We start from the raw sequence: 23,100 nt of genomic DNA on the forward strand, positions 1-23,100 counted from the left end.
GACAGTCATGTTCAAAGTACCAGAGACATTTAGTAGCCCTGGACGATCTCTGCATTGAGTTCACTGGAGCAGAGAATGGAAGGCAGAGAGCAGATGCCATTCTTATGAGGCCCCAGCTAGCAATGTCTGTGTGAAGCTTCTGACTCATGCCTTCACTTCAAGGTCCTGGATAAGGATTAGCTCTGGGCTGGAAAATCTAGTCACAAGACTGTCACATTCAGATCCAAGGGGCCCAGATCATCAAGGTTACAATGACTCACTTCCAAGTGGTCTGGATTCTCAGTTGAGCTTATTCCCTAAAACACAGAGGGTGGAGGTAGGGGCATTTTTCTCCTCCTTGGAGGACTTGGCTTCATATTCTGGTCTCGTTGAATGCTCAAAATTGCCACCTTCTGGGTATACTCAAAGTATTCAGGATTGCAAGGACTGCAAAGATTGCTATTGTCTGGGGAGGTCCATCTCAAGTCAGCCAGCTTAAGTAAGATGATAACACTGTCCATGTCCTCACCCCAAGTGGTACTCTGCTTTGTGGATTATGTTGTCCATGTCTCTGTCTGATGTTCCTGTCCTACCTCCACGTAGGAGTAAAATTCTCCCTGCTTTGTAATCCCCTCTAAAACACCTCTTCGAACTGCATAGCCATGGCCAATCTCTTACACCTTCCATATCCACAGCATTTTGTAGACATTCAGTATCATCTTCATGATATCCCTAAAGTGCACACATTTAAAGAGATCTATGGATGCCTGGGTGGCTCAGTCGGTTAAGCGTCCGACTTCAGCTCAGGTCATGATCTCGCAGTCTGTGAGTTCAAGCCCCGTGTCGGGCTCTGTGCTGACCGCTCAGAGCCTGGAGCTTGCTTCGGGTTCTGTGTGTGTGTGTCTCTCTCTCGCTCCTCCCCTGCTTGCTCTCTGTCTCTCGCTCTCTCTCAAAAATAATAAACATTAAAAAAAAGAGATCTAAAATTCCTTGGAAGCAAAATTAAGTTTATGTTCAAGGTAGTTTTTGTGTTGGGTATTTTATTATTTTCTAATACTTTAAAATTTCAAACCAATCTGTAGGATCTAACTAATGAATATTCATTTGGTGAGAACTGTTCTCTTGTTTATAAGTAATAGTATTCTATATTTAATAGTGCTTTTTGATTTTGAGGCTTCACTAAATTCTGCATTGTTGTGGCTGGAAGGGACCAGTTTTGAAATTAGAGCCAAAGATCAGTGCTGTTGGCAAATGGCACCGAGCTCACCGCTGGCAAAGTGGACGGGATTGCGGCTTCATCCAAGTGAAAGCGGAGACTCTGAGGAGTGGATACGGCAGGAGATGAAAGCACCGTGCAGGGACTGGACTGCTTGACTTTTAACATTTTCTCCAACCTTTAGGTTAAGATGTTAGAGGTCTTCTAGTTCAGTCCTCTTCATTTACAGATGGAGAAACTGAGGCCCAGAGAAACGTAGTGATTTGTCATAAAGCTTGCAAATAGTAGAGGCAAGACCCCACCTGGAGCTTGCTAGTAATCTGTGTTGAGGATAAAAGGAGGAGCCTCACCCTGAGCCTTTCCTCACTGCCCCGTCTGCGTGTTTTCATTTATGCTTCTGTTGGGCAAGTAAGTGCCTTTGGTCGCCTTCTGTCCTAACTCATGGACTGTTCTTGTCCAGAGTCAGGGTGAATCTGGTTGCTGCTTCCCAACCAGCTCAGGAGACATCTAAAGTTGACTCCATAACTAAATTCAGGATAATTTTGATGGGTAAGGTGTAGTCCTATTTGCCGAAATGAATTATCCCACAACCTAAAGACTTTATCTACTCTCAGCTCATTCTGTTCATTCCTTCTACATCACACCAAAAGATCTCCTATCTTGCTTAGGAAGGCAGGAGAGCATTGTGGTTAAGGAACAGACTTGGTGGTATGCACATTTGGGTTCAAGCCTCAACTCTGTTATAATTTGTGCCATCTGGAGCAATACTTTCTTTATGGTCTGGTTTTCTTGTCTTAAAAATGGGAAGAATAATAATAATAGTAGCTATCTCTTAGAATCCTGAGGCACAAATGAGAGGATCCATATGTCTAGCCCCTGGTGCATATTCAGTAAATGTTAACCCCGCTACTACTTTGAGCTAGAGAGAACTAAGTCAAGGGGCAGGTAACATAAATCGCACTTGCCCCTGTATGTTCTCACGCTAAGGTGAAAAGAAGGTATGTTGTGAAATGCTTAGGACGAAAGGTCTGCCAAGTTATTCTTGGAAATTAAAACGTTTTAATAAAATTAAAATAGAAAAAACAAAAATTACAAGTTTGGAGACTTAAAGCTTTGTTATAAGCATGCCCTGCCCAGCTGCACCTCATGTGTTGCAAAGATCATCAGGTTTGTTCTGAAATACAATCTCCATCGAAAAGGGAGATACGAGTCAATTTACTTTTTCATTGTCGGGCTTTGCTTTGGCCATACAACCTCTGCAGCTTTGTTCTTCTAAGCATTGCAAAAAAATGCTATATTCGGCACGTCTAAACAGAGCACATAATTCACTAGTGCACATCTTGCTTTGAATATACTCAAGCATCTTTCTCAAGGGTTTCAGATTTCCCAAACCCATGAAAACAGAAAAGCCCTAATTGAGAGAGAGTTGCCTACTGGAGGCAGATCTCTTCTGCTGACTTTGTAATGGTTTTCTGGCTTTAGAGTTCCCTTCTCTCTATTTTCCTTTAGAGGTTTTCTCTCTTCACACTGATTTGCTTAGAAGGAGGGTTTGCGTGGACCCCATCCTGGGCCCCACAAGTGCACAGCGGTGTGGTGTTGGGAATGCTGATGTGGGCCCTGCTCCTGTTTCCTCCAAGTTTGAGATACTCATAATTTTAAACACATCATAAGCAATTGCAGCTTTATTTGTGTGGCTTTCTCTGCTTGAGCCCAGTTTCCTTTTGCGTACCCAGTGCACAGGTAGTGAGAGAAGATTTCATATTGGATATTTTGTGAAGGAGTAGGTTATATGGCACACCAATATGGCTCAGATGCTGCAGGTTTATAAAAGGACATGCTGAGGAAGCAGGTGAGCGAAGTGGCATATGGAAAGATGTATAAGGGACACCTGGGTGGCTCAGCCGGTTAAGCTACTGACTCTTGGTTTCTGCTCAGGTCATGATCTCACTGTTCGTGGCTTCAAGCCCCGCGTCAGGCTCCATGGTCACAGCATAGAGCCTGCTTGGGATTCTCTCTCTCCCTATCTCTCTGTCTCTTCCCCGCTCATGCTGTCTCTCTCTCAAAATAAATAAATAATTTTTTTTTAAAAAGAAACAATTTATAAATTCTGAGCTTATCTATCTCTCACTCTTTATTCATTTCCATCATTTTAATAAGGTGACTCCACATTGGTTGAATTGCCTGGAAAGAGAGTACAGGGGCCTCTAATGCTTTAATCTTGCAAATAATTTCTCCTCCCCACCCCACTTGAGCACCAAAAAAGGCTAGGAGAACAATGTGTTTGCGAAGGCCCTCTATCAGCTTAATTTGCTAATAACTGGCATGCTTCCTTGTTCCTCATGAAAAGAATTGCATGCGAAGATGTATTGGTTTTGGTTTTTTTGTTTTATTTTATTAACTATACTGAGAAGACCTGATTGTTTTCAAAAATCTAACTTCCAACCCATTTGCGTATGTTAGAATCATCATAAAAGTCAGTAGAGCCTTAAGAGAGTATAGTCGAGCAGAGGGAAGCCTAACGAGCAAGTCCTGAAGATTAATTTCTAGCTATAAATGTCTGCGCTAGAGTTTCACAGATCTCTTTGGAAAGTTGGTCTGCTTGAGAAAAAGTTCTGTGTTTCCACCTGATGTGATTCTTCCTTTCTAGAAACAAGCCAATGACCTCGTGAGCACCCTGATGAAGTGCACACCTCACTACATCCGCTGCATAAAACCGAACGAAACCAAGAAGCCCAGAGACTGGGAGGAAAGCAGGTTTGTCAAGATGGCAGACGGGGAAGTTGAGGCCGGCGGGGGTGGGCCCTGGTACATGTTCCCGCTGCTCAAAAGGCCACCCTACACCAAGGGCAGAAGCAGTTTAAATTGTTCTCGGGTGTGTTTCATGTCTTTGTGTCTTAACTTTTTCATGAGGAATGAAGCTTCCCTCCCCCCTCCCCTCTTGTCTTCTCCTAAAATGTTAGCTGTGCCATTCAGTCCAGAGTTAGCATTTTACAATGTTGAACTTGGCTAGTCTGGAGACAGATGGAAAGAAAACAAAAAAAACCTTAAGACCGCAGAGTCAGGATGGTTTTAAAATTAGTGTGAGGCCCCGTGTAGACATTCTTAGTGCACTCAGCTCCTCATCAGTACCCACAGGATGTGGCCTGGAATGCTCACTCAGGGTTACGAGTGAAGGTCTGAAGAGCTGGTGGAAAGCAATCTGTCATTTTCTGGGGTCTTGGGGGGCATGCTCTAGGTTCAGTACCTGCCTCTGAGGACTGTGTTCGTGAGCAGAGTGACTGCGTCTGGGAGGGAACAAGCCACAGGGAGACACGTGGTGTATAGCAGGCAGTGAGCCCTCCCCTCTCTGACTCCTGAGGAATCCTGGGTCACCGTTCCTCCCGCAGCTGGAATTTAGGGATGTGGCCTGTGCAGGATGAAATGGGAGTGTTGAGTAGGCAAATGTTAAGGATGACTAGAAAATATCCAGCTGGAGGATCCAGATGCATGTTCCTGAGAGGCACCGTCCATGGGCACACGGGGAGCAGGGCCCCAGGCAAGGCATTAGGATGACTGGACCGGAGGGAGGAGCCCACAATTGTCACCAGTCTGGTCCCTAGACAGGAGCGTGCAGAATTACTATCTTTTGTCTTTTCTCTCTTGGTGAAAACTAGATAAACTTAGGTATCAAGTGACTTATCGAGGTTAAACTCCACAATGGCAAGACCAGGAGGGAAAGTCATGGCCGCTAGCCACCTCCCCTGAGAGATATGTGTAGGTCCATTCCTGTCCTGCTAGCAGAATCCTTTCTGAGCATTCAGGCAGCTGAGACTTGATCCATTACAAGAGGGGAAAAAAATGAGTGATGAGGAAAATGCCCAGGCTCCAGCAATCAGTGTCTTCTGGTCCTTTTGTATTTTCCCACTGCATGTGCAGCTTGAGTCTGTTTTCTCACCTCTTGATGCTGCAGGACATAGCAGTCTACCATCTTGTCAGTCTACAATATTCTGAGTCCTCTCGTCAATAGATGCATGTTCCTGGGCACCTGGGTGGCTCAGTCGGTTGAGTGACCGACTCTTGATTTCAGCTCAGGTCATGATCTCACGGTCATGGGATTGAGCCCCACACTGAGCTTTGTGCTGAGCATGGAGTCTGCTTAAGACTCTGTCTCTCAGGGTGCCTCGGTGGCTCAGTAGGTTAAGCGTCCAGCTCTTGATTTCGGCTCAGGTCATGATCTCATGGTTCATGGGTTCAAGCCCCACATTGGGCTCTGTGCTGACAGCGTGGACCCTGCTTGGAATTCTCTCTCCCTCTCTGTCTGCCCCTACCCTGCTCATAGTCTCTCTCTCTCTCTCTCTCAGAATAAATAAATAAACTTTAAAAAAATTAAAAAAAAAAAGATTCTCTTTGCTCCTCTCCTCTGCTCACACATACTCTCTCTCTCTCTGTCTCTCTCTCTCTCAAAATAAAATTGAAAAAAAATAGGCGAAACAGGTGCACATTCCTAAAGTGTCAATTCTATTGAATTGCCAGCAGAGATTCCTCTTAAACACTATCAGGTAGCTATTCCAAGGCTCCAATGAGGGCTCACTCCCCCTGGGTGATGAGTCTGGCCTCGGGTGACTCTTGTATTAGTAAGTCCTACAGTCTTTCTCCAGATCAGTTGGACCCTGATCCAGCGTCTCTAATCTGCCCTGGGAATTATTCTTGTGACTTACCCATTTGGTGGCTGTGTGGTCGTTCCCGGCAGTTACCAGGTTTCCCAGGGATCTTCTCTTCCACTGCAGTGAGCTCCTTTGAAAGGGTGGACCTGACCATCCCCTTCCCCTTGAAGTACTTAATTTGCCTTCTGCTTTTCTGAAACACATCACTCAGTTTCTCCATTGAGGCTAAGAGAGCAGGAGCAGCATCACCCCTTCCCCCCTGAAGATAGAAAATGTCTTTTCTTGTTTTTTTCGTTTTTGTTTTTGTTTTTGTTTTTTTTGTTTTGTTTTGTTTTGTTTTTGCCTTCCTACGCTAGTTCTCAAGCTTATGGATGCACCAAAGTATCCCTTAGGGGGCTTGTTAAAACTCACATTGCTGGGCCCTGCTTCCAGAGATTCAGTGGGTCTGGGTGGGGTCCAAGAATGTGCATTTTTAAGAAGCTCCCAGGTGATGCCAGTGCTGATGGTCTGGACCTCATACTTTGAGAACAGCTGATCTAGGGCAACGGGCTGGACTGGATCTGGAAGAACTGTCTTGTGGTGCTGGCCTGCCACTAAGTAGTTTCAGTAAGACACTTCATCTCCTCAGTCCTCCTTTTCTTCCTCATTAAACTAAGAGGGTCCCAGCAGTAGCACTGCTAGGAATTTACCCAAGGGATACCGGAGTGCTGATGCATAGGGGCACTTGTACCCCAATGTTTATAGCAGCACTTTGAGCAACAGCCAAATTATGGAAAGAGCTAAATGTCCATCAGCTGAGGAATGGATAAAGAAATTGTGGTTTATATACACAATGGAGTACTACGTGGCAAAGAGAAAGGATGAAATCTGGCCCTTTGTAGCAACGTGGATGGAACTGGAGAGTGTGATGCTAAGTGAAATAAGCCATACAGAGAAAGACAGATACCATATGTTTTCACTCTTATGTGGTTCCTGAGAAACTTAACAGAAACCCATGGGGGAGGGGGAGGAGAAAAAAAAAAAAAAAGAGGTTAGAGTGGGAGAGAGCCAAAGCATAAGAGACTCTTAAAAGCTGAGAACAAACTAAGGGTTGATGGGGGGTGGGAAGGAGGGGAGGGTGGGTGATGGGCATTGAGGAGGGCACCTTTTGGGATGAGCACTGGGTGTTGTATGGAAACCAATTTGACAATAAATTTCATATACTGGAAAAATAAATAAATAAATAAAAATAAGAAATAAATAAACTAAGAGGGTCCATTCAGAGCGGGATCTCCTTCAGTCCCACCGAATGAACTCTCCCAGACCTGGCCCCACTTCTGTCAGCCTGCGTCTGCCTGTCTCCACATCACTCCCACACTCCCCCCTCATGCGTTCACACAAGTACACACTGCATCACATCTTGCACGTGTATGCACACACACTAGAAGGGTGATGACATAGGCTACCTCAGAAATAGATTACAGGAGTCTTGGAAGCAGAGGTGAGGCTGAGGGGAGCTTTAGCCCACCCTTCCCCCTACTCCGTATCCCATCCAGCTTCCCTTCCCCAGCCCTTTCCAATAAACATTATCTTAAATGAAAACATCTTGCTCCCCCTACAAATACAGCCCCTCCCAGCCCACTCTCCTTTACCCCGTGGAGATCTCTCTGCTCAAAGTGCCTCTACCGTAGAGATTTTGCAGTAGCTACTGGTTGGAAGTTTCACGTCCCTGATGCTTCTTTCTCATAAAATCCAAACTGAGTGATAGAAATATCAGAAAATGGAGAAGTTGAGACTAGCAATACATTTATTCGGTAAATCCTCGTAGAATCCCCCACAGTGATGTTTTCGGGTTTTCTTTTTTTAATTTTTCTTAATCCCGTCATTTATTTGTATTGAAGTAAGGAACTTCAGAACATACATCCGTGTAAACAGGCGTCAAGAAGCCTAAGGTATGTGTTGGTCCGGTGTTGATTCGTATTTCCAGTAGGATAGCTTCCTGAGCTGCGTCCCTGTGCCCCCGATCCTGTTTCAGGTTTATTGTGTGACAGATGGTTTCGCTTCTGAGTGTGGAGAGTCAAGGGCCAGGAAAGGCAGTGAGCTTCGTTGGCAGGATTACACGGTCAATTGAAGTTCTCGGTGGACAGGGTTACTCATTCCACAAGTTTATGGGGTGTGGTTTATTTTTCTTTTCCTGTTGAAAATGTGTTTTTGTTTGGCTCTGGCGAAGTTGCCTGCCCTGGGTTCGGAATGGCTGCTCCAGCAGGGCTCTCAGGCCTTGACCTACTTGCGTTAATGGCCAAGGAAACTTGTGAAGAACTTACCCCAAGGGGCGGAATGGCGTGACCCAGGGAAATGGCATGACTGGGCATTGGCAGCCTGGCTGGTGTTCACTGAGGAGGTCACAGCGCTGCAGGGACACGAAAAAAATCACCTTGGGTCCTTTGATTACAGAAATCAGTACAGAATTTGCTAACCAGATCGTCCTATTGGAGAAAATTCCCATAAGGAAATTTCCTGGTGATGGAAGTTACAGTAAATGAAACCAGTTTTTTAACATGAGGCATATTTTTTCAGTTGTGGAAACTGAACATTTCTACTTGAATCAATGGGTGATACATTCCCTTGCCCCAAAAGCTTGGGAGGAAGCCAATATATATGAAAAACACTTAAAATGAGCACGTACCTCTAACTGACACCCTCATGTGTATTGTTCTCAATAGAGAAAAGGCTAATGGTGAGTTTTGGATTCGGAGGATATGAGAAAGGAACATTCATTATTTCTACTCCCTTGGTTAACCAGATATGTGTCACAAATCAAATGTGGGTATTGAATATTACTTCTTTCTATAAAGGTTGTTTAATTGTTTTTTAATTTTATTTATTTGGGGGCAGGAGGGACACAGAGAGAGAGAGACAGAGAGAGAGAGAGAATCCCAAGCAGGCTCCATGCTGTCAGCATAGAGCTGACATGAGGCTCGAACCCACGATCTATGAGATGATGACCTGATCTGAAACCAAGAGTTGGACTCTTAACCCACTGAGCCACCCAGGTGCCCCTATAAAGGTTGTTTTAAAAAGTATTAATCTTGGGGTGCCAGCGTGCGTCATTTGGTTAAGCATTTGACTTTGGCTTAGGTCATGATCTCATGGTTGGTGGGTTTGAGCCCCCGCATCGGGCTCTGTGCTGACAGCTCAGAGCCTGGAGTCTGCTTCAGATTCTGTGTCTCCCTCTCTTTCTGCCCCTCCACCACTTGGGCTCTGTCTCTTTGTGTCTCTCAAAAATAAACATTAAAAAAGTTTTTTTTTTAAAAAGTAGTTATCTTGAAGGAGTTGACATTTCTGGATTCTGGTTCAAGTAGGAACACTGGGACTTGAGGCTTTTCTCATACATCCCTCCCAGGGCAGTCAAGACTGTATCCCCACTTCCAGCTTAGTTTTCCACCTGCTCCTCACCCACCCATGCCACAGACTTTCCCATCGTTGTGCCTTCACTTCCACTGTGCCCCCTGCCTTTCCCTCCTCTGCACCTGGTGAGTTCAACTCATCCTTCCAGACCCAGGGACACGTCACCTTCTGAGAATCTCCTCACTGTGAAAAATCCACCTCTTTGTCTAGTCTGCTGCCCTGGTTTACTTATTGCACCTGTGTGTATATTAGAATAATAGTAGCTTTATGTCACGCATGCCAGGAGCCAGCTGAGTGCTGTACGTGGAATATACCCAACTAGGAAGAAAGAACTCACATCAGCATCCTCACTTAATAGGAGTGGAGAGTGAGGCATAGAGAGGTGAGGTAGTGGCAGAGCCAGGGGCATACCAGGAACCCAGCTCCGGAAGCCGGCTGTGAACCACTGTGCTGCCTGCAAGGTCTTCTGCAGGAACCATGGCAATGGCCTTTTCCTGTTCGCTAGCACCTTGCAGTGCACCGTGCAGACTGACACATGACAGTATCCGCAAGCATGCATCCTGGTTGGAAATGTGGCTTTCGTGAGAGCCCTGCTGGAGAGACAGCTGTCGGGCACCTACGTGAAGTGGTAGGGAGGCTGCTGCTAATTGTCTTCCCAGGGCAGCAGTTGACCAGGGGCCGTTCTCCGGGAGCAGGAGCCATCATTAGGGCAGATGACCCCAAATGTGCTCAGTGGGGAGAACGGGAGCTGCCTCCCTGCCACAGCACAATGCTGACACCATGTCCTCAACAGAGAGAGGAAGCGTCCTTTTGATTCCTTGTTTCCCTCAAATATCATGTTTCCAAGTGTCTGTGTTCAACCAGCCCACATAACATCTGCATCGAAGGCCCCGTTTACCTCCACGAGGGGCGGTCAGAAGCTAGTGTCCAGGATCTGCCACTCGGCTTCCGGGACACCGTGCTTCTCAGGAACGGGCGAGTTCTCACAGTTGACAGGTCTGTGCACCACCCCAGACCTCCCAGGCTACTAAACTGGAATCCCCAAGGTGTGGGGTATGGGGCGTTTTCTCTGATAAGAAAATCCCATGTGGGAACATTAATCTAGTAGTGCCTGCATCCATTGTCCAAAACATGCTGACAGTTATAAACAACTAAAACTGTAATTTCAATGGTTATTAGAACGTTTTTAATTTGGGCATTTCAAATTCATCATTTTGCATGCCCTTTCTTACACTGTATCTGAAAAGCTTTAGAAGTGTAATCTCACTAGGTGTAGAGTTACTATTAAATTAAGGTTGAAAACAAAAATAGCTCTACCGTCATTTAATTACAAAGTTAAAAGTTGTATCCTTGAGAGGCACCTGGGTGGCTCAGGTGGTTGAGTGTCCGACTCTTGATTGTGGCTGAGGTCATTATCCTGTGGTTGTGAGATCAAACCCCATGTTGGGCTCTATGCTGAGTGTGGAGAAGTTTATTTATTTTGAGAGAGAGAGAGAGAGACCACACATATGTGGGAGAGGGGCAGAGAGAGAGAGAGAGAGAGAGAGAGAGAGAGAGAGAGAGTGGGGGGGGGGGGGGAATGAGAGAATCCCATGCTGGCTCCAAGCAGCACAGAGCCCAATGTGGAGCTTGATCTCACCACTGCGAGCTCATGACCTGAGCTGAAATCGTGAGTCAGAGGCTGAACCAATTGAGCCAATCAGGTGCCCCTAAAATATTTTTTAAGTTAATATTACATAACCTGATGATCAGCTCAGACTCTGAACCCTATAAATTACCGTCTTTTTTTTTTTTTGTAACAAAATTCAACTGAGTAAATGTGAAGATCAAATTGACTTTATTCAATTATTCATGAATTGGGCAGCATCCCATCTGGTCTGTTTTCATTAAAAGCAGCTCTTAAATTCTAATCTTTTCAGTGTTTCCCTGTTGCTTGTGATTGGGGGTTTGAGGGGATAGTGGCTAGGAGAGTGAAGTGAAAGAATTATCCAGTAATGTCTCAACTCCTTTTTCTTCTTTACAGAGTGAAGCATCAAGTAGAATACCTGGGTCTGAAAGAAAACATCCGAGTGAGAAGAGCTGGTTATGCCTATCGGCGCATCTTCCAAAAATTCCTACAGAGGTAAGAAACTGGTGACTGGAATTTTTTTTTTTTTTTTTTTTTTGCTTTAAACAGGTTTATTGAGATACAATTCACTTACGTATAATTTACTCATTTAAAGTATACAATTCAGTGGCTTTTAATGGTTTTCTAGAGTTGTGAAGCCATCACTGCAATTCATTTGAGAACACTTTCATCATCCCAAAAAGTAACCCGAGTTCCCTAGCCACCCCCACCCCCCCCCGAGTTCTTCCCTCACCTCCTGCCCCGGGCCCACGCTTCTTTCAGATAAAAAGACTTCCAAAATATTGCCTATTCTGGGCATTGTGTAGATGTAGAATCACACAACATGTGTCCTTTATGTCTGGCTTCTTTCAGTTAGCATAACGTTTGTATGGGTCATCCATGCTGCAGTATCGGCCCTTGTCACCACCCAGTAATATTCCCTTGCCCCAATATCGCAGTGTATTACATTTAACCTGTTCATCCGTCAGCTAATAGGCATCAGTTGTCTTCACTGTTTGGCTATTGTGAATGACAAATAATGCTACTGTTAATGTTCATGTACACATGTTTGCATAGACGTATGGTTTTATTTCTCTTGCATGTTTACCTAAAAACAGAATTACTGGTCGGGTGCGGGGGGCATGCCTGGGTGCCTCAGTTAGTTGGGCATCGGACTTCGGCTCAGGTCACGATCTTGAGGTTCGTGAGTTCAAGCCCCGCGTCAGGCTCCGTGCTGACAGCTCAGAGCCTGGAGCCTGCTTGGGATTCTGTGTCTCCCTCCCTCTCTGTCGCTCCCCCACTCACACTCTGCCTCTCTCTTTCAAAAATAAATAAACATTAAAAAAAATTTTTGAATTACTGGGTTCCATGGCAACTCTGTAACTTTTTTGATGAATTGTGAGATTGGCTTCCAAAGTGGCTGTACCATTTTGCATCCCCACCAGCAGTGTTTAAGGATTCCACTCCACCTGTATCCCTGCCAGCATTTGTTAGTATCTGACTTTGATTATAGCCATCCTAGGGAGTATGAAGTGGCATCTTGTGGTTTGGATTTTCATTTCCCTAATGGGAAATGACGTTAAGCATATTTCTTGTGCTTTTTGGTCACTAGATAAATGTCTTTTGAGCTCCTTTGCCCTTTTTTAAACTAAGCTATTTGTCCTTTTTTATTAAGTTGTAACAGAATTCTTTTTACCATTGTTTATTGTAGAATAAGTCAGCAGCCACAAGTATTTGGTCTGTTGAGTGTAACACAGAAGTGCAAGAATTCATGATAATTTTGACACGGAAGGGCTGAGGTTTAACTTGACTGACCAAATTAATAGTATGAAGATGATTTCAGGAAAACATTTAACCTATTTAAGAAAATAAGCTTAAAGGGGCACCTGGGTGGCTCAGTCAGTTGAATGTCCAACTCTTGATTTTGGCTCAGGTCATGATCCCCGGGTCATGGGATCCAGCCCCATACTGGGCTCTGTACTGATAGCTCAGAGCCTGCTTGGGATTCTCTCTCTCCATCTCTCTCTGTGCCTCCCCTGCTCGTTCGTTCTCTCTCTCTCTCTCTCTCAAAATAAATAAACATTTAACAGAAAGAAAATAAGCTCGAAGTACTTAACCTCAAAATTTTTGTATAGCCCATGTATAAAAAACTGATTTTCACATTTCCAATAAAGTGTATTTGGCAGGACCTGTACTTAAATTGCTCTTATTTTGTGTTATTTGTTTTTGAAAAAGGTAGAATTTAGTGTCTTTAAAATATTACGTGATTTTAACTTCTCTAACGATTCTACATTAATGGGGCCCCGCTGTATTTTCTACATCTATTTACTTTCCTTGAAGAAAGAAGGAAGACTCGGGACGCCTGGGCGGCTCAGTCCGTAAAGCGTCAGACTTTCGCTCAGGTCATGATCTCACGGTTTGTGAGTTCGAGCCCCGTGTCGGGCTCTCTGCTGACAGCTCAGAGCCTGGAGCCTGCTTCAGATTCTGTGTCTCCCTCTCTCTCTCTGCCCCTCTACTGCTCATGCTCTGTCTCTCTCTGCCTCTCAAAAATAAAGAAACATAATAAAATTAAGAAAGAAAGAAAGAAAGAAAGAAAGAAAGAAAGAAAGAAAGAAAAGAAAGAAGGAAGCCATATTTAGTTTTTAATCAGAAAATAACTATGTCTTCCTGGTATAGATACAGGAAAAGGATTTAAGAATTTTTTTTTTTAATTCAAATTTTGTGTAGCAAAGAAGGAGCAGGCTGAGTAAGAGCTTCATTACGGTCTTGGAAACACAGTACTTGTAATAAAGGAGTGTTTTCCATGGGACTGTTCTTGTTTCTTGTGTCCTGAGATTGGAATGGCTAGCCTACTGGTCACCAGCATGGGTCCTCATCTGTGAAAGGTCACTGATGGGGAAGGTCAAGAGAGGCTTAACAAAAGGGTGGATCATCCCATGTAATAAAGTCCCGTTGACTCTGTCTCCACACAGTTGAGATTCCTGATAATTTTGAAGGCAGACTGGACTAGGACTAAACTTCACCCTTGCTGCTCTCTGAATTGATTAAAGGGGCCACTACACCTATAGCGAAAGCAGAACTGTATGAAAAGAAGTATTCAGGAAGTGGAGAAGATACATCTGTCAAGTTCTTGCATGATTAGAGCAGCAACTTGTGCTGACGAACAGCTGAGATATTAATTATGAACGACTTCTCTCTCCTTTAAACAAATCAATAGCACTAGCTAGAGTGGGGTTTCTCAACCTCAGCTATTGACATTTTGGGCTGGATGAGTCTTCGTTGTGGGATGCTTAGCAATTCCTTGGCCTCCACCCACTACCCTCTATTCCCCCAAGTTGTGACAACCAAAAGTGTATCCAGACATTGTTAATGTCCCCAGGGAGGCACAAAGCCAGATGAGAACCATGGCTTAACTAATCATTAAATTTTTTTTGCCAAACTGTATATCTTTGAAAATGTCCTTTTTCTTAATGAGAAAAATTAAATACAGAAGATAGTGAATGAAAAGTATTTCCTCCATCTTTCCCTAATTCAGAGAGACTTGCCCTCGACAATGCCAAAACATTCATATTTTTATCCTCCTTCAATATTTTTTCCTGTATTTAAAAACCCTTGATTTGATACCTGTAAATTCTCCCCAATTGATATCACTATTGAAAACTAATCAGCTATTTTTAAAAAGTTAACCATGGTTTTTTGTGGGGTTTTGTTGTTACTGGTGTTTTTTGTTTTTGTTTTTAAGAAACCAATTCTAAAAAACCTCTTTCCTTCCATATTATTTAAAAAAACAGGGGTGCCTGTATAGCTCAGTCAGTTAGGCATCCGACTTCAGCTCAGGTCATGGGTTCCAGCCCTGTGTTGGGCTCTGTGCTGACAGCTCAGAGCCTGAAGCCTGCTTTGGGTACTGTGTTTCTCTCTGCCTCTCCCCTGCTTGTGCCCTGTCTCTCTCAAAAAAATAAGTAAACATTAAAAATAATAACAATAATAAAAAAAAGCAGACAGGGGTGCCTAGGTGGCTCAGTCGGTTTAGCGTCTGACTTCAGCTCAGGTCATGATCTCACAGTTCATGAGTTCAAGCCCCATGTCGGGCCCTGTGCTGACAGCTCAGAGCCTAGAACCTGCTTCGGATTCTGTGTCTCCCTCTCTCTCTGCCCCTCCCCTGCACTCACTCTCTCTCAAAAATAAGTAAACATTAAAAACAGACAAGCCATCAAACTTCACTTCCATAAGCAATGCTGTGAGCACCCACACTGGGGAGAGCAGGAGTCCATGCCCCCTGACAGGAACGTCTAAGCCACCCTGGACAGGCTGTGTTACATGTTTCCAGCAGCTCCTTCAATGAGCTGTGAAATAACCTTGTTGGTAACAATTTCTGGACCTGTGTCAAGTGCCATGCTAGCTTCTTGACCCCGTGCCTGGTCCTTTCTTCTGTGCCTGACACAGAGTGAACATTTAGTGACTCTCTGTTACGCCCTTTGCGTTGAGGGACTTTGACTGAAGGGATTCTATCCTTGGAGGCCTCTCCTCTAGCTCTCCTGCTGTGTCTTTTCCTTTCAGAAGAGACAAATGGGCAGCCCTGTCTTACACAAAGCAGGCTCTTTTGATGTCCTGTGTCTTTTGATTTGAGAATGCTAGGGGAGGAATAAAAATAAAGTTTGGAAGGAAATTTGTTTTTCAAGAAAAAATACTCAAAAAGGGCTAGAAGGCCATCTATGTCCTTGGCAGGGAATATTTTTCCAGAGACAATGCTGTTTTCCATCAGGTGTGTGTCTGAGATCCTGTTCATGCAGAATATGTCCACAGTCTGCCACTGTCTGTCTTGTCCTGTGATCCTCCGTGAGTAATTCAACCATGTCCGACCTTTCTTCTCCTTTAAAAAAAAAAAAATTATTATTATTTTTTTTTAACGTTTATTTATTTTTGAGACAGAGAGAGACAGAGCATGAACGGGGGAGGGGCAGAGAGAGAGGGAGACACAGAATCTGAAACAGGCTCCAGGCTCTGAGCTGTCAGCACATAGCCCGACGCGGGGCTCGAACTCACGGACTGTGAGATCATGACCTGAGCCGAAGTCAGACGCTTAACCGACCAAGCCACCCAGGCGCCCCAAAAATTATTTTTTGATGCTTATTTCTGAGAGAGAAAGAGAGAGAGAGAGAGAGATTGGGAGACATAGAATCTGAAGCAGGCTCCAGGCTCTGAGCTGTCAGCATAGACCCTGATACAGGGCTCAAACCTATGAACCACGAGATCATGACCTGAGCCAAAGTCAGACGCTTAACCGACCGAGCCACCAAGGCACCCCAGACCTTTATTCTCCTCGTGGCTGAGAGGAGTTTGTAACCTCGTGGTTTACAAAGCTGCTTTCTACATATCCACAGAAAGCCCACCAAGTGAGTAAGTAACAACCTGAAGGAAAAGGATGTATTAATGCACAGCATGATGCCTGTGTGCACACCTCCTACAGCCCTCCCTGGGAAGGAAGCCTACAGGTCTAAACAGAGAGTGGTTCAGACACAACCTAGAGCTTAGAAAATAGGCTTAGCAAGTGGGAAATGGGCCTTTGTGTGTATTCATTTCCTCTCGGAAAAATGCTTTGTATTTATCAAAACCATCCCTCTTGACGGAGAATTAGAGACTAAAAACCAGAAGATGCCTTAGTAGCCTCACCGGTGGTTCGTGTGCTCTTGAACTAAATCCTGCACTGCCTTCAGAAGGAATACCCTACTCACCACTCCCGATAAAACTGTTATATCTTCAGAAAGTGTTAAAAAGCTCTTAGAAAACAACTTTTAGAGCTAAGCAGCATGTGCCCCTTACTGTGGCTGGAGGAATAAGACCAAATGTGGATCCTGATTCTTAGGAAGAAAAATCTGATAGGAATAGAAGAGCTTTCTAAAATGTATCTTTTTTTAAGTTTATTTATAATCTCTACACCCAACGTGGGGCTCAGACTCAAAACCCTGAGATCAATAGTTACATGCTCCACCTGCTGAGCCAGCCAGGCGCCCCCTAAAGTTTATTTTATGGCACCATTTACACTTCCTCACTAGCATACTTCCCTTGACCTTGACCTAGACTCTCAGAATGTAGGGGTGGAAAAGGGACACTTGTGAGAAAAGTCAGTCCATATCCTGGGCAAGAGAGAAGAAAGAATAGAAGGCTCAGGAATACATGAGGTGGCGAGAGTGTCCTACTTACTAGCTACCAAGACCTTTGTGTCCTTGGATGTCAGGAACATCCTCAGCTCCAGTGCCAGCAGCCAGAGGTCAGTGGGGTCTGGGCTGCATTTCCTTTGAGGAGGAAACATCAGTTGGTCATCTGAGAGGTAATAAGGAGCCCACCAGTCAGAGGTGAAGAGAACAACCAGTGCACAGGCTTGAGATGAAATACTGGCATAGTTGGGTCTTAAACTAAAAATACGTGATGAAAGGAATGTAAGCCATGATCCTCACGTCTCCAAAATTCTCACAGGCACCAGTTAGGCATTGCCCTGTGCACCCTGTTCCCAGCAACATATCATGGAGGAAGACAGTGACCTGGGAGTGGGAGAGCCTTATACTAGAATTAGGCCCTGGTCCACAGACTTCAGCTTAAGTCATGATGTCATGGTCTGTGGATTCAAGCCCCACATTAGGATCTGTGCTGATGGCTCAGATCCTGGAGCCTGCTTCGTGTCTCCCTCTCTGTTTGCCCCTCCCACCCCCCTTGTGTTCTATCAAAAATAAACATAAAAAAAAATTTAGAATTATGCCCTGGTGTCTCCATTGAAGACAAAAGGAAGTGAGGAGGGCACATCAGCCTTCAGGAAAGTTAGGGGCCCACTGCCATGGTCCATGATCACAGGGCCCGGAGATGCCACTCAAACCTCATGTCTTGCCCAGACTCAAACTGTTAGAAGCCTTGTCAGGAAAAGGGAGAGAAAGTCTCTGGAAAAGAAATTGCTTACTATAAAAAAATCAAATGAGACATGTAGCATTATTTTAATGGGGGTGGGGGGGTTGTGTGAAGAGCTACCTGTTTGTGTTTGCACAATACAGACTGTTTCCTTTCAAATTTTGATTAGATTAAGCCAGGCCTGAACTCTTGAAGACTTGTCACGTCAGAATCCTAGTTTTTTCTTGATCACCCGTACCCGGCATGAATTTTTCTCCCTCACCCATTTAGATTGCCAGCACATTGCTACTTGTTCACCAAGCCCCCCAGTGGCATCTAGAAAGGTTCTGCTGTCAGTCATTTATATGTGGCTTCATTTGTTTGATTTTATTATGCCACATATGAAATAAATTCAGGCAGATGTGTGGCTTCAACTAGGTATTTTCGCTTTTAAGCTTTTTCTAAACATTAAAAAAATATGGTTTTTTTTTTTTTAATGTTTATTTATTTTTGAGAGAGAGGAGAACAGAAGATCCAAAGCAGGTTCCATGCTGACAGAGCAGAGCCCCACACGGGGCTCGAACTCATGAAGTTGAGCCAAAGTTGGATGCGCCACTGCCTGAGCCACCCAGGTGCCCCTCATTTTTAAGCTTTTTATCTCTAACTAGGGAGTAGAAGAATTGGCTTCTCCAAGACATTTAAGACATTATCAAGCAAAATATGGGTATTTGGGAGGAGGAGAGAGGCTCCCTAGAATCATCTTAGTCCCAACCAGCTGACCCTAAGGGTAATACTGGCTTTTGTCTTCTTAGCAAGCTCTGGATCCTGAAAGCATGGCCGCTCTTCTTGTTAAGATTCCCTTCTCCCTCGGATGCCATAAGTCTGTCTAATCCTGGTAGTAGCTTCTGGGAGCAAAGGAGGACCTGGCTTCTCTAGAGACCTGGAGCCCCTTCACTGCTGTGTCTAGATGTGCCTTCGCATAGGCCATGCGCTCCAACTTCTCTCCTGCACTCCTCTCTGATTTCTCCTCCTTCCCTCCCTCCCTTCCTTCCATGTTAAGTCTTTGAGACTTTCTGTATTTGACATCATATGTGCTTCTGTCTCTGTTATGTTAGCCTCTTACAGAATTACAACGTTTGTAACATAAACGTATAGTAGAGTGTATGACCTTTAAAAAAGATATTTACACATAAGCCAATCCATGGCTTATATGTAGTATTGTGATTAAAGAAACAGGTGGGGGTTCAAATCTCAGCTCTGAGAGTTACTAGCTAAGTAGCCTTAGGTGAGTCTCTGTTTGCCTCTGTTTCCTCCTCTGTAAAACGGGAAGACCAACCTGATCAGGTGGCTGGAAGAATAAAATGAGAGCGTGCACCTAATGCCCCAAGAACAGCACCTGATGCAGGGAGAGCACCCCGTAGATGTTAGCCACCTACTGTTCCTTGTTGCTGCCGAGCCCCAGGCTTTGTGTGAGCTGCTGGATGTGCACTGTCACCTGCTCGGGTGTGGCTTCCCCTCATGGAGCTCTTGTCCTCACAGAGGGGGCAGAAATAAAATAAGTACAAACATGAAAATAATTACCAATTATGATATATACTCTAAAGGGAAAATACTATTTTCTATGAGAAAATAACAGTGGTGCTATTCTGGCTTGGGTAGTCTATAAAGGCCCCTCTGCAAGTGTCATTGAGGGACAGCGCCACGAAAGCCAGCCACGTGAGGCGTTCCCCGATCGGGACACCCGGCAAAGGGAACAGCATGGGCAAGGCTCTGTGGAGGGAAAGAGTTTAGGGTGCATGAAGAAGCCATCCTCCCAGGGACATAGCGAGCAGAAGAGAAAGTAGAGAGAATAGCCAAGGACCAAACACCAGGGCCTCTTGACTCTAGATGAATGTTGATACTTAGTAATAACTGCTGCTTACAGGGGGCTTTATAAAACTCTTCGCATTAACCATTAAGCACACCAAAGAAATCAGGGGAGATCACCATCGAGAAAAGAACGTTTGATTTTGTCCGAAGATTGTCACTGGCGACCTTCAGCAGTGCTATTTTTAGACAGTAGTAGAAAGGAAAAGCAGATTTTCCCCCAGGGTGTTAACATGGAAATAGATAGGGAGTGGGTAGGCTGGATGCTCCAGAATGGGAATAACAGACCCAGCGGATTTTTCAGCTGTTGAGATCCATCCCCAAGCCGAGAGCAGAGGTGAATGGATCACCAAGAAACACAGCAGTGGGTGTCTTTGGTGGGCAGTCCACTTTGAGGCTGAGCCTTCTCTCCCCAATTGTCCTCACAGGTATGCCATTCTGACCAAAGCCACCTGGCCCTCGTGGAGAGGGGACGAAAAACAAGGTGTCCTCCACTTGTTGCAGTCCGTCAACATGGACAGTGACCAGTTCCAGCTCGGGAGGAGCAAAGTGTTCATCAAAGCCCCCGAGTCTGTGAGTATGCCGCTGCCCTCCGTCATGTCCTCAGTGCCCCCCACCCCTTCCCGCAGCGCTTCTGCTGCGCCTTCTCACACGTGCTGCCTTCATTTTCTCACTCTTTGGTTTATGCCTTCGGTGTCCTCTCCCCTGCTCCCAATGTAAGTGTAGGTCATTCCCCATACCCTTGCTCTGCAGAGCCTTCAGAGAGCTCAGCATGTATAAAAAGATGTCGTCATCTTGTTCCTTTTCTTACTGTCTCTCTCCCATGCTAGATGGCCATCTCCTCAAGGTCAGGGACTCTTGCCCCTTTGGTATGTTTGTGTACGCAGAGCCTTGTACAGAAAGTGGCTCACAGCAGGTGCCCACCAGTTCCTTCTAGTATCCAGTAGAGTCTCAGCAAAAAGGGACTTCTTTGTCCGACTAAGGAGGCTTGGGTAAACTTAACATCCTCCACCTGGGTGACACCAAACAGGTCATTTACACACACAGATTTCCTCCTTGAAGGTGGAACAGAGCTCTGGGGTGGGCAGTCTTAGGACTAGATCTTGAACACCGTGAGGGAGCTTGGAAAGAACTTTGAGGAGCTGAATAGGGAAGAGGAGAAATCTCTGGGTTAATAGAACACAAATTTTTACCAATAAGGAGCTCAAAAATAAGTTCTACAATTAGCAAACTTACTAGATCTCCACAGATTAATTAATAATTCCTGATGGGGAGGTGGTCACTGTGAGCCTCATGAATGTCTATAGGAAGTTCCCAGTTCCTATGTTGGATTCCTTATAGCAGAACCCCTCAGTTCTTCTGCCCAGGTAGCTCTGGGACTATGGAATGAAGACAATACTTTTTAAGATGGAGAAGCTGCTGGAACTAACCACGGTTGGACATCATCATTTCCTGAGATTCCTTTGCCAATCACAAGACTCCATTTCAAGAGTCTCTGGTGAACTTGACAAAATTAGTCATCAGATCCAGGGGAAATACCATGCGAACCGGCAGTGTTGGTGACTGCGGAAACACTTGACTTTAGACAAACCCCGGTTTTGCAGTGAGTTCCGTCCTCTCTAGAATGGCCCCCACAGCTGCTGTTCTGCCTCAGAGGATCAGACGGAGACTCAGAAATGGTTAATGGCTGGGACTGAATGGCTTTAAGAGCCATAGAAATTATTAAATAAATCAGTGGCACACATCAATAGAACCCGTTTCTGAAAAGTTCGTGGTAGCATTTTCCACTTTTGAGTTATTTGTAGTTTCACAGCAATGTCATTTCCAAATATAAAATGAAAATGTTGTGTCATACACCATTAAGCAACCCACAGAGCAGTTCCTGTTCTTTCTAAAATGGGATGGAGTGATTTATCAGTACAATGCAGAACTCCTCTGTTGCTTTGTACCCGCTTTTACTTTTTTGTCTTGCTAAATTTCCACGTATAATAAGGACAGCTTCAACATTTTTTGTACCTTTTTTTTTTCTGATTTAGTTGAGCTGTGGAGTTTTACTTGCAAAATCAAGGTTTATTTTGGGTTTTCTTTTCCTTGTCTTCCTCCTGAATGCTTTATTGCCGTCACTCGATTCTCCTTTTCCCCATCTTTTTACACACAGGCGCACACCACGCACATGCCTTCACTACTCTCTCCCCTCCCCCATCACTCAGCCTTCCACGTCTAGTCCTGACGTTGCGAATACTTCTACAAAAGCTGGTTTTTAAGAATCTGCCTTGTGATTTTGTCTTGACGCTTAGCGTAGATGTGCTGAATGTACGAAATAACCCATTTGCCTAAAGAACCCCCATCAGACACCAAAGGGTTTGGTTTCCATTTGCTTGGTACATGTGTACATGATTTGGGGGTTTGCTGGGGGGGGGGGGTGGGGAGCGCTCTCTCTCTCTCTCTCTCTCTCTCTCCCTTTTTTTCTTGAAGCTCCCTGATTTCTAACCTCCATGGCTTTTGGAAAAAACCTAAAACCCAGCTAATGTTTGATATCATCTATAGGAGGTTGGGAATTGGTTGCCTCCTCCTTTCTGAGTCACAAGTGCATTCTCTGTGACACTCCCAAAATAGTTCTGGGAACGAAAGAAAACAAGGCTTACTCAGAAACCCAACACACCAAGATAAGAAAGACCAACGAATATTCTTCAAAGAGGCAACCACAGGGCTCAGATTTTAAACATTCTGTCCAAATGTTAAACCACGTATTCCTCTTGTTTTCAGAAATACGCTCCCCGTCCCTGTTGTACGTGGCAGTGACAGCTGTGGAATGAAGCAGCCCCTTCCCTTCTGAGTTTGAGATGTTGTTTTTGCACAGCTAGGGCTGTGAGAAGCAGAAGTTTAGTGACAGGAAGGGACGGATGTGGCTCCTGAGGATAGATCCAGATAAACAGAGGCACCAAATCGAGCCTGGCTGCCTTCAAATTCTCCTATTTACTTCTGGAACATTTTCGCAGTGACTTTTCATCAGCTTTACTTGTTTTCATTGGTACATTTTCTTTTGTTTCCTAGAGAGTCATGAAAACCACTGCCAAGGTGAGCGAGAAAGTTCCCCACCATTTCATGAGTTGACCGCATGCAGATTTACAGAGACAGACTTATATGCCAAAGTGAGGAAGAGCCTGGCAAGGCCTGAAAGACCTTGGGTCACTTTCCATTCCCACCCAGTCTTAGTTCCAATTTTCTCCTGTGTGCAATGGAGATGATGGACCTGTGTGGCCTGTGTGATTGCTGCTGAGTTGAATGAAATAATGTATTCTAGAATGTCAATCTAGAATGATACCTGACCCATAGTGGGCTCTCGGTACATTACAGCTATTTGCTATTATCTTCGTTATTCCAGAGCTTCCTTGAGTAGGGTGCAGCAGTCAGGATTGTTAAAGGGGCCTGAGTCTCAAGACCTGGGTCCTTACACAGAACAGTCCCAGTTCCGCTAGGTGAAGTCATGTCCCGACTATACACCTTATGTCCAGCTCCAGTTGCGC

General features: G+C 44.8%; 1 protein-coding gene across 1 annotated transcript in view; it reads left to right on the forward strand.

The window, feature by feature from the left end:
* The window catches only part of MYO1E (myosin IE), a 211,906-nt gene that overhangs the window by 144,820 nt on the left and 43,986 nt on the right, over positions 1-23,100 (forward strand). The window contains exons 17-19 of the mRNA XM_027067382.2: positions 3,843-3,949; positions 11,249-11,347; positions 20,002-20,146. Coding sequence (XP_026923183.1) covers positions 3,843-3,949; positions 11,249-11,347; positions 20,002-20,146 — 351 coding nt within the window. The remainder of the gene's footprint in view (positions 1-3,842; positions 3,950-11,248; positions 11,348-20,001; positions 20,147-23,100) is intronic.

Source organism: Acinonyx jubatus, chromosome B3 (assembly GCF_027475565.1).
Source record: "Acinonyx jubatus isolate Ajub_Pintada_27869175 chromosome B3, VMU_Ajub_asm_v1.0, whole genome shotgun sequence".
Taxonomy (NCBI): domain Eukaryota; kingdom Metazoa; phylum Chordata; class Mammalia; order Carnivora; family Felidae; genus Acinonyx; species Acinonyx jubatus.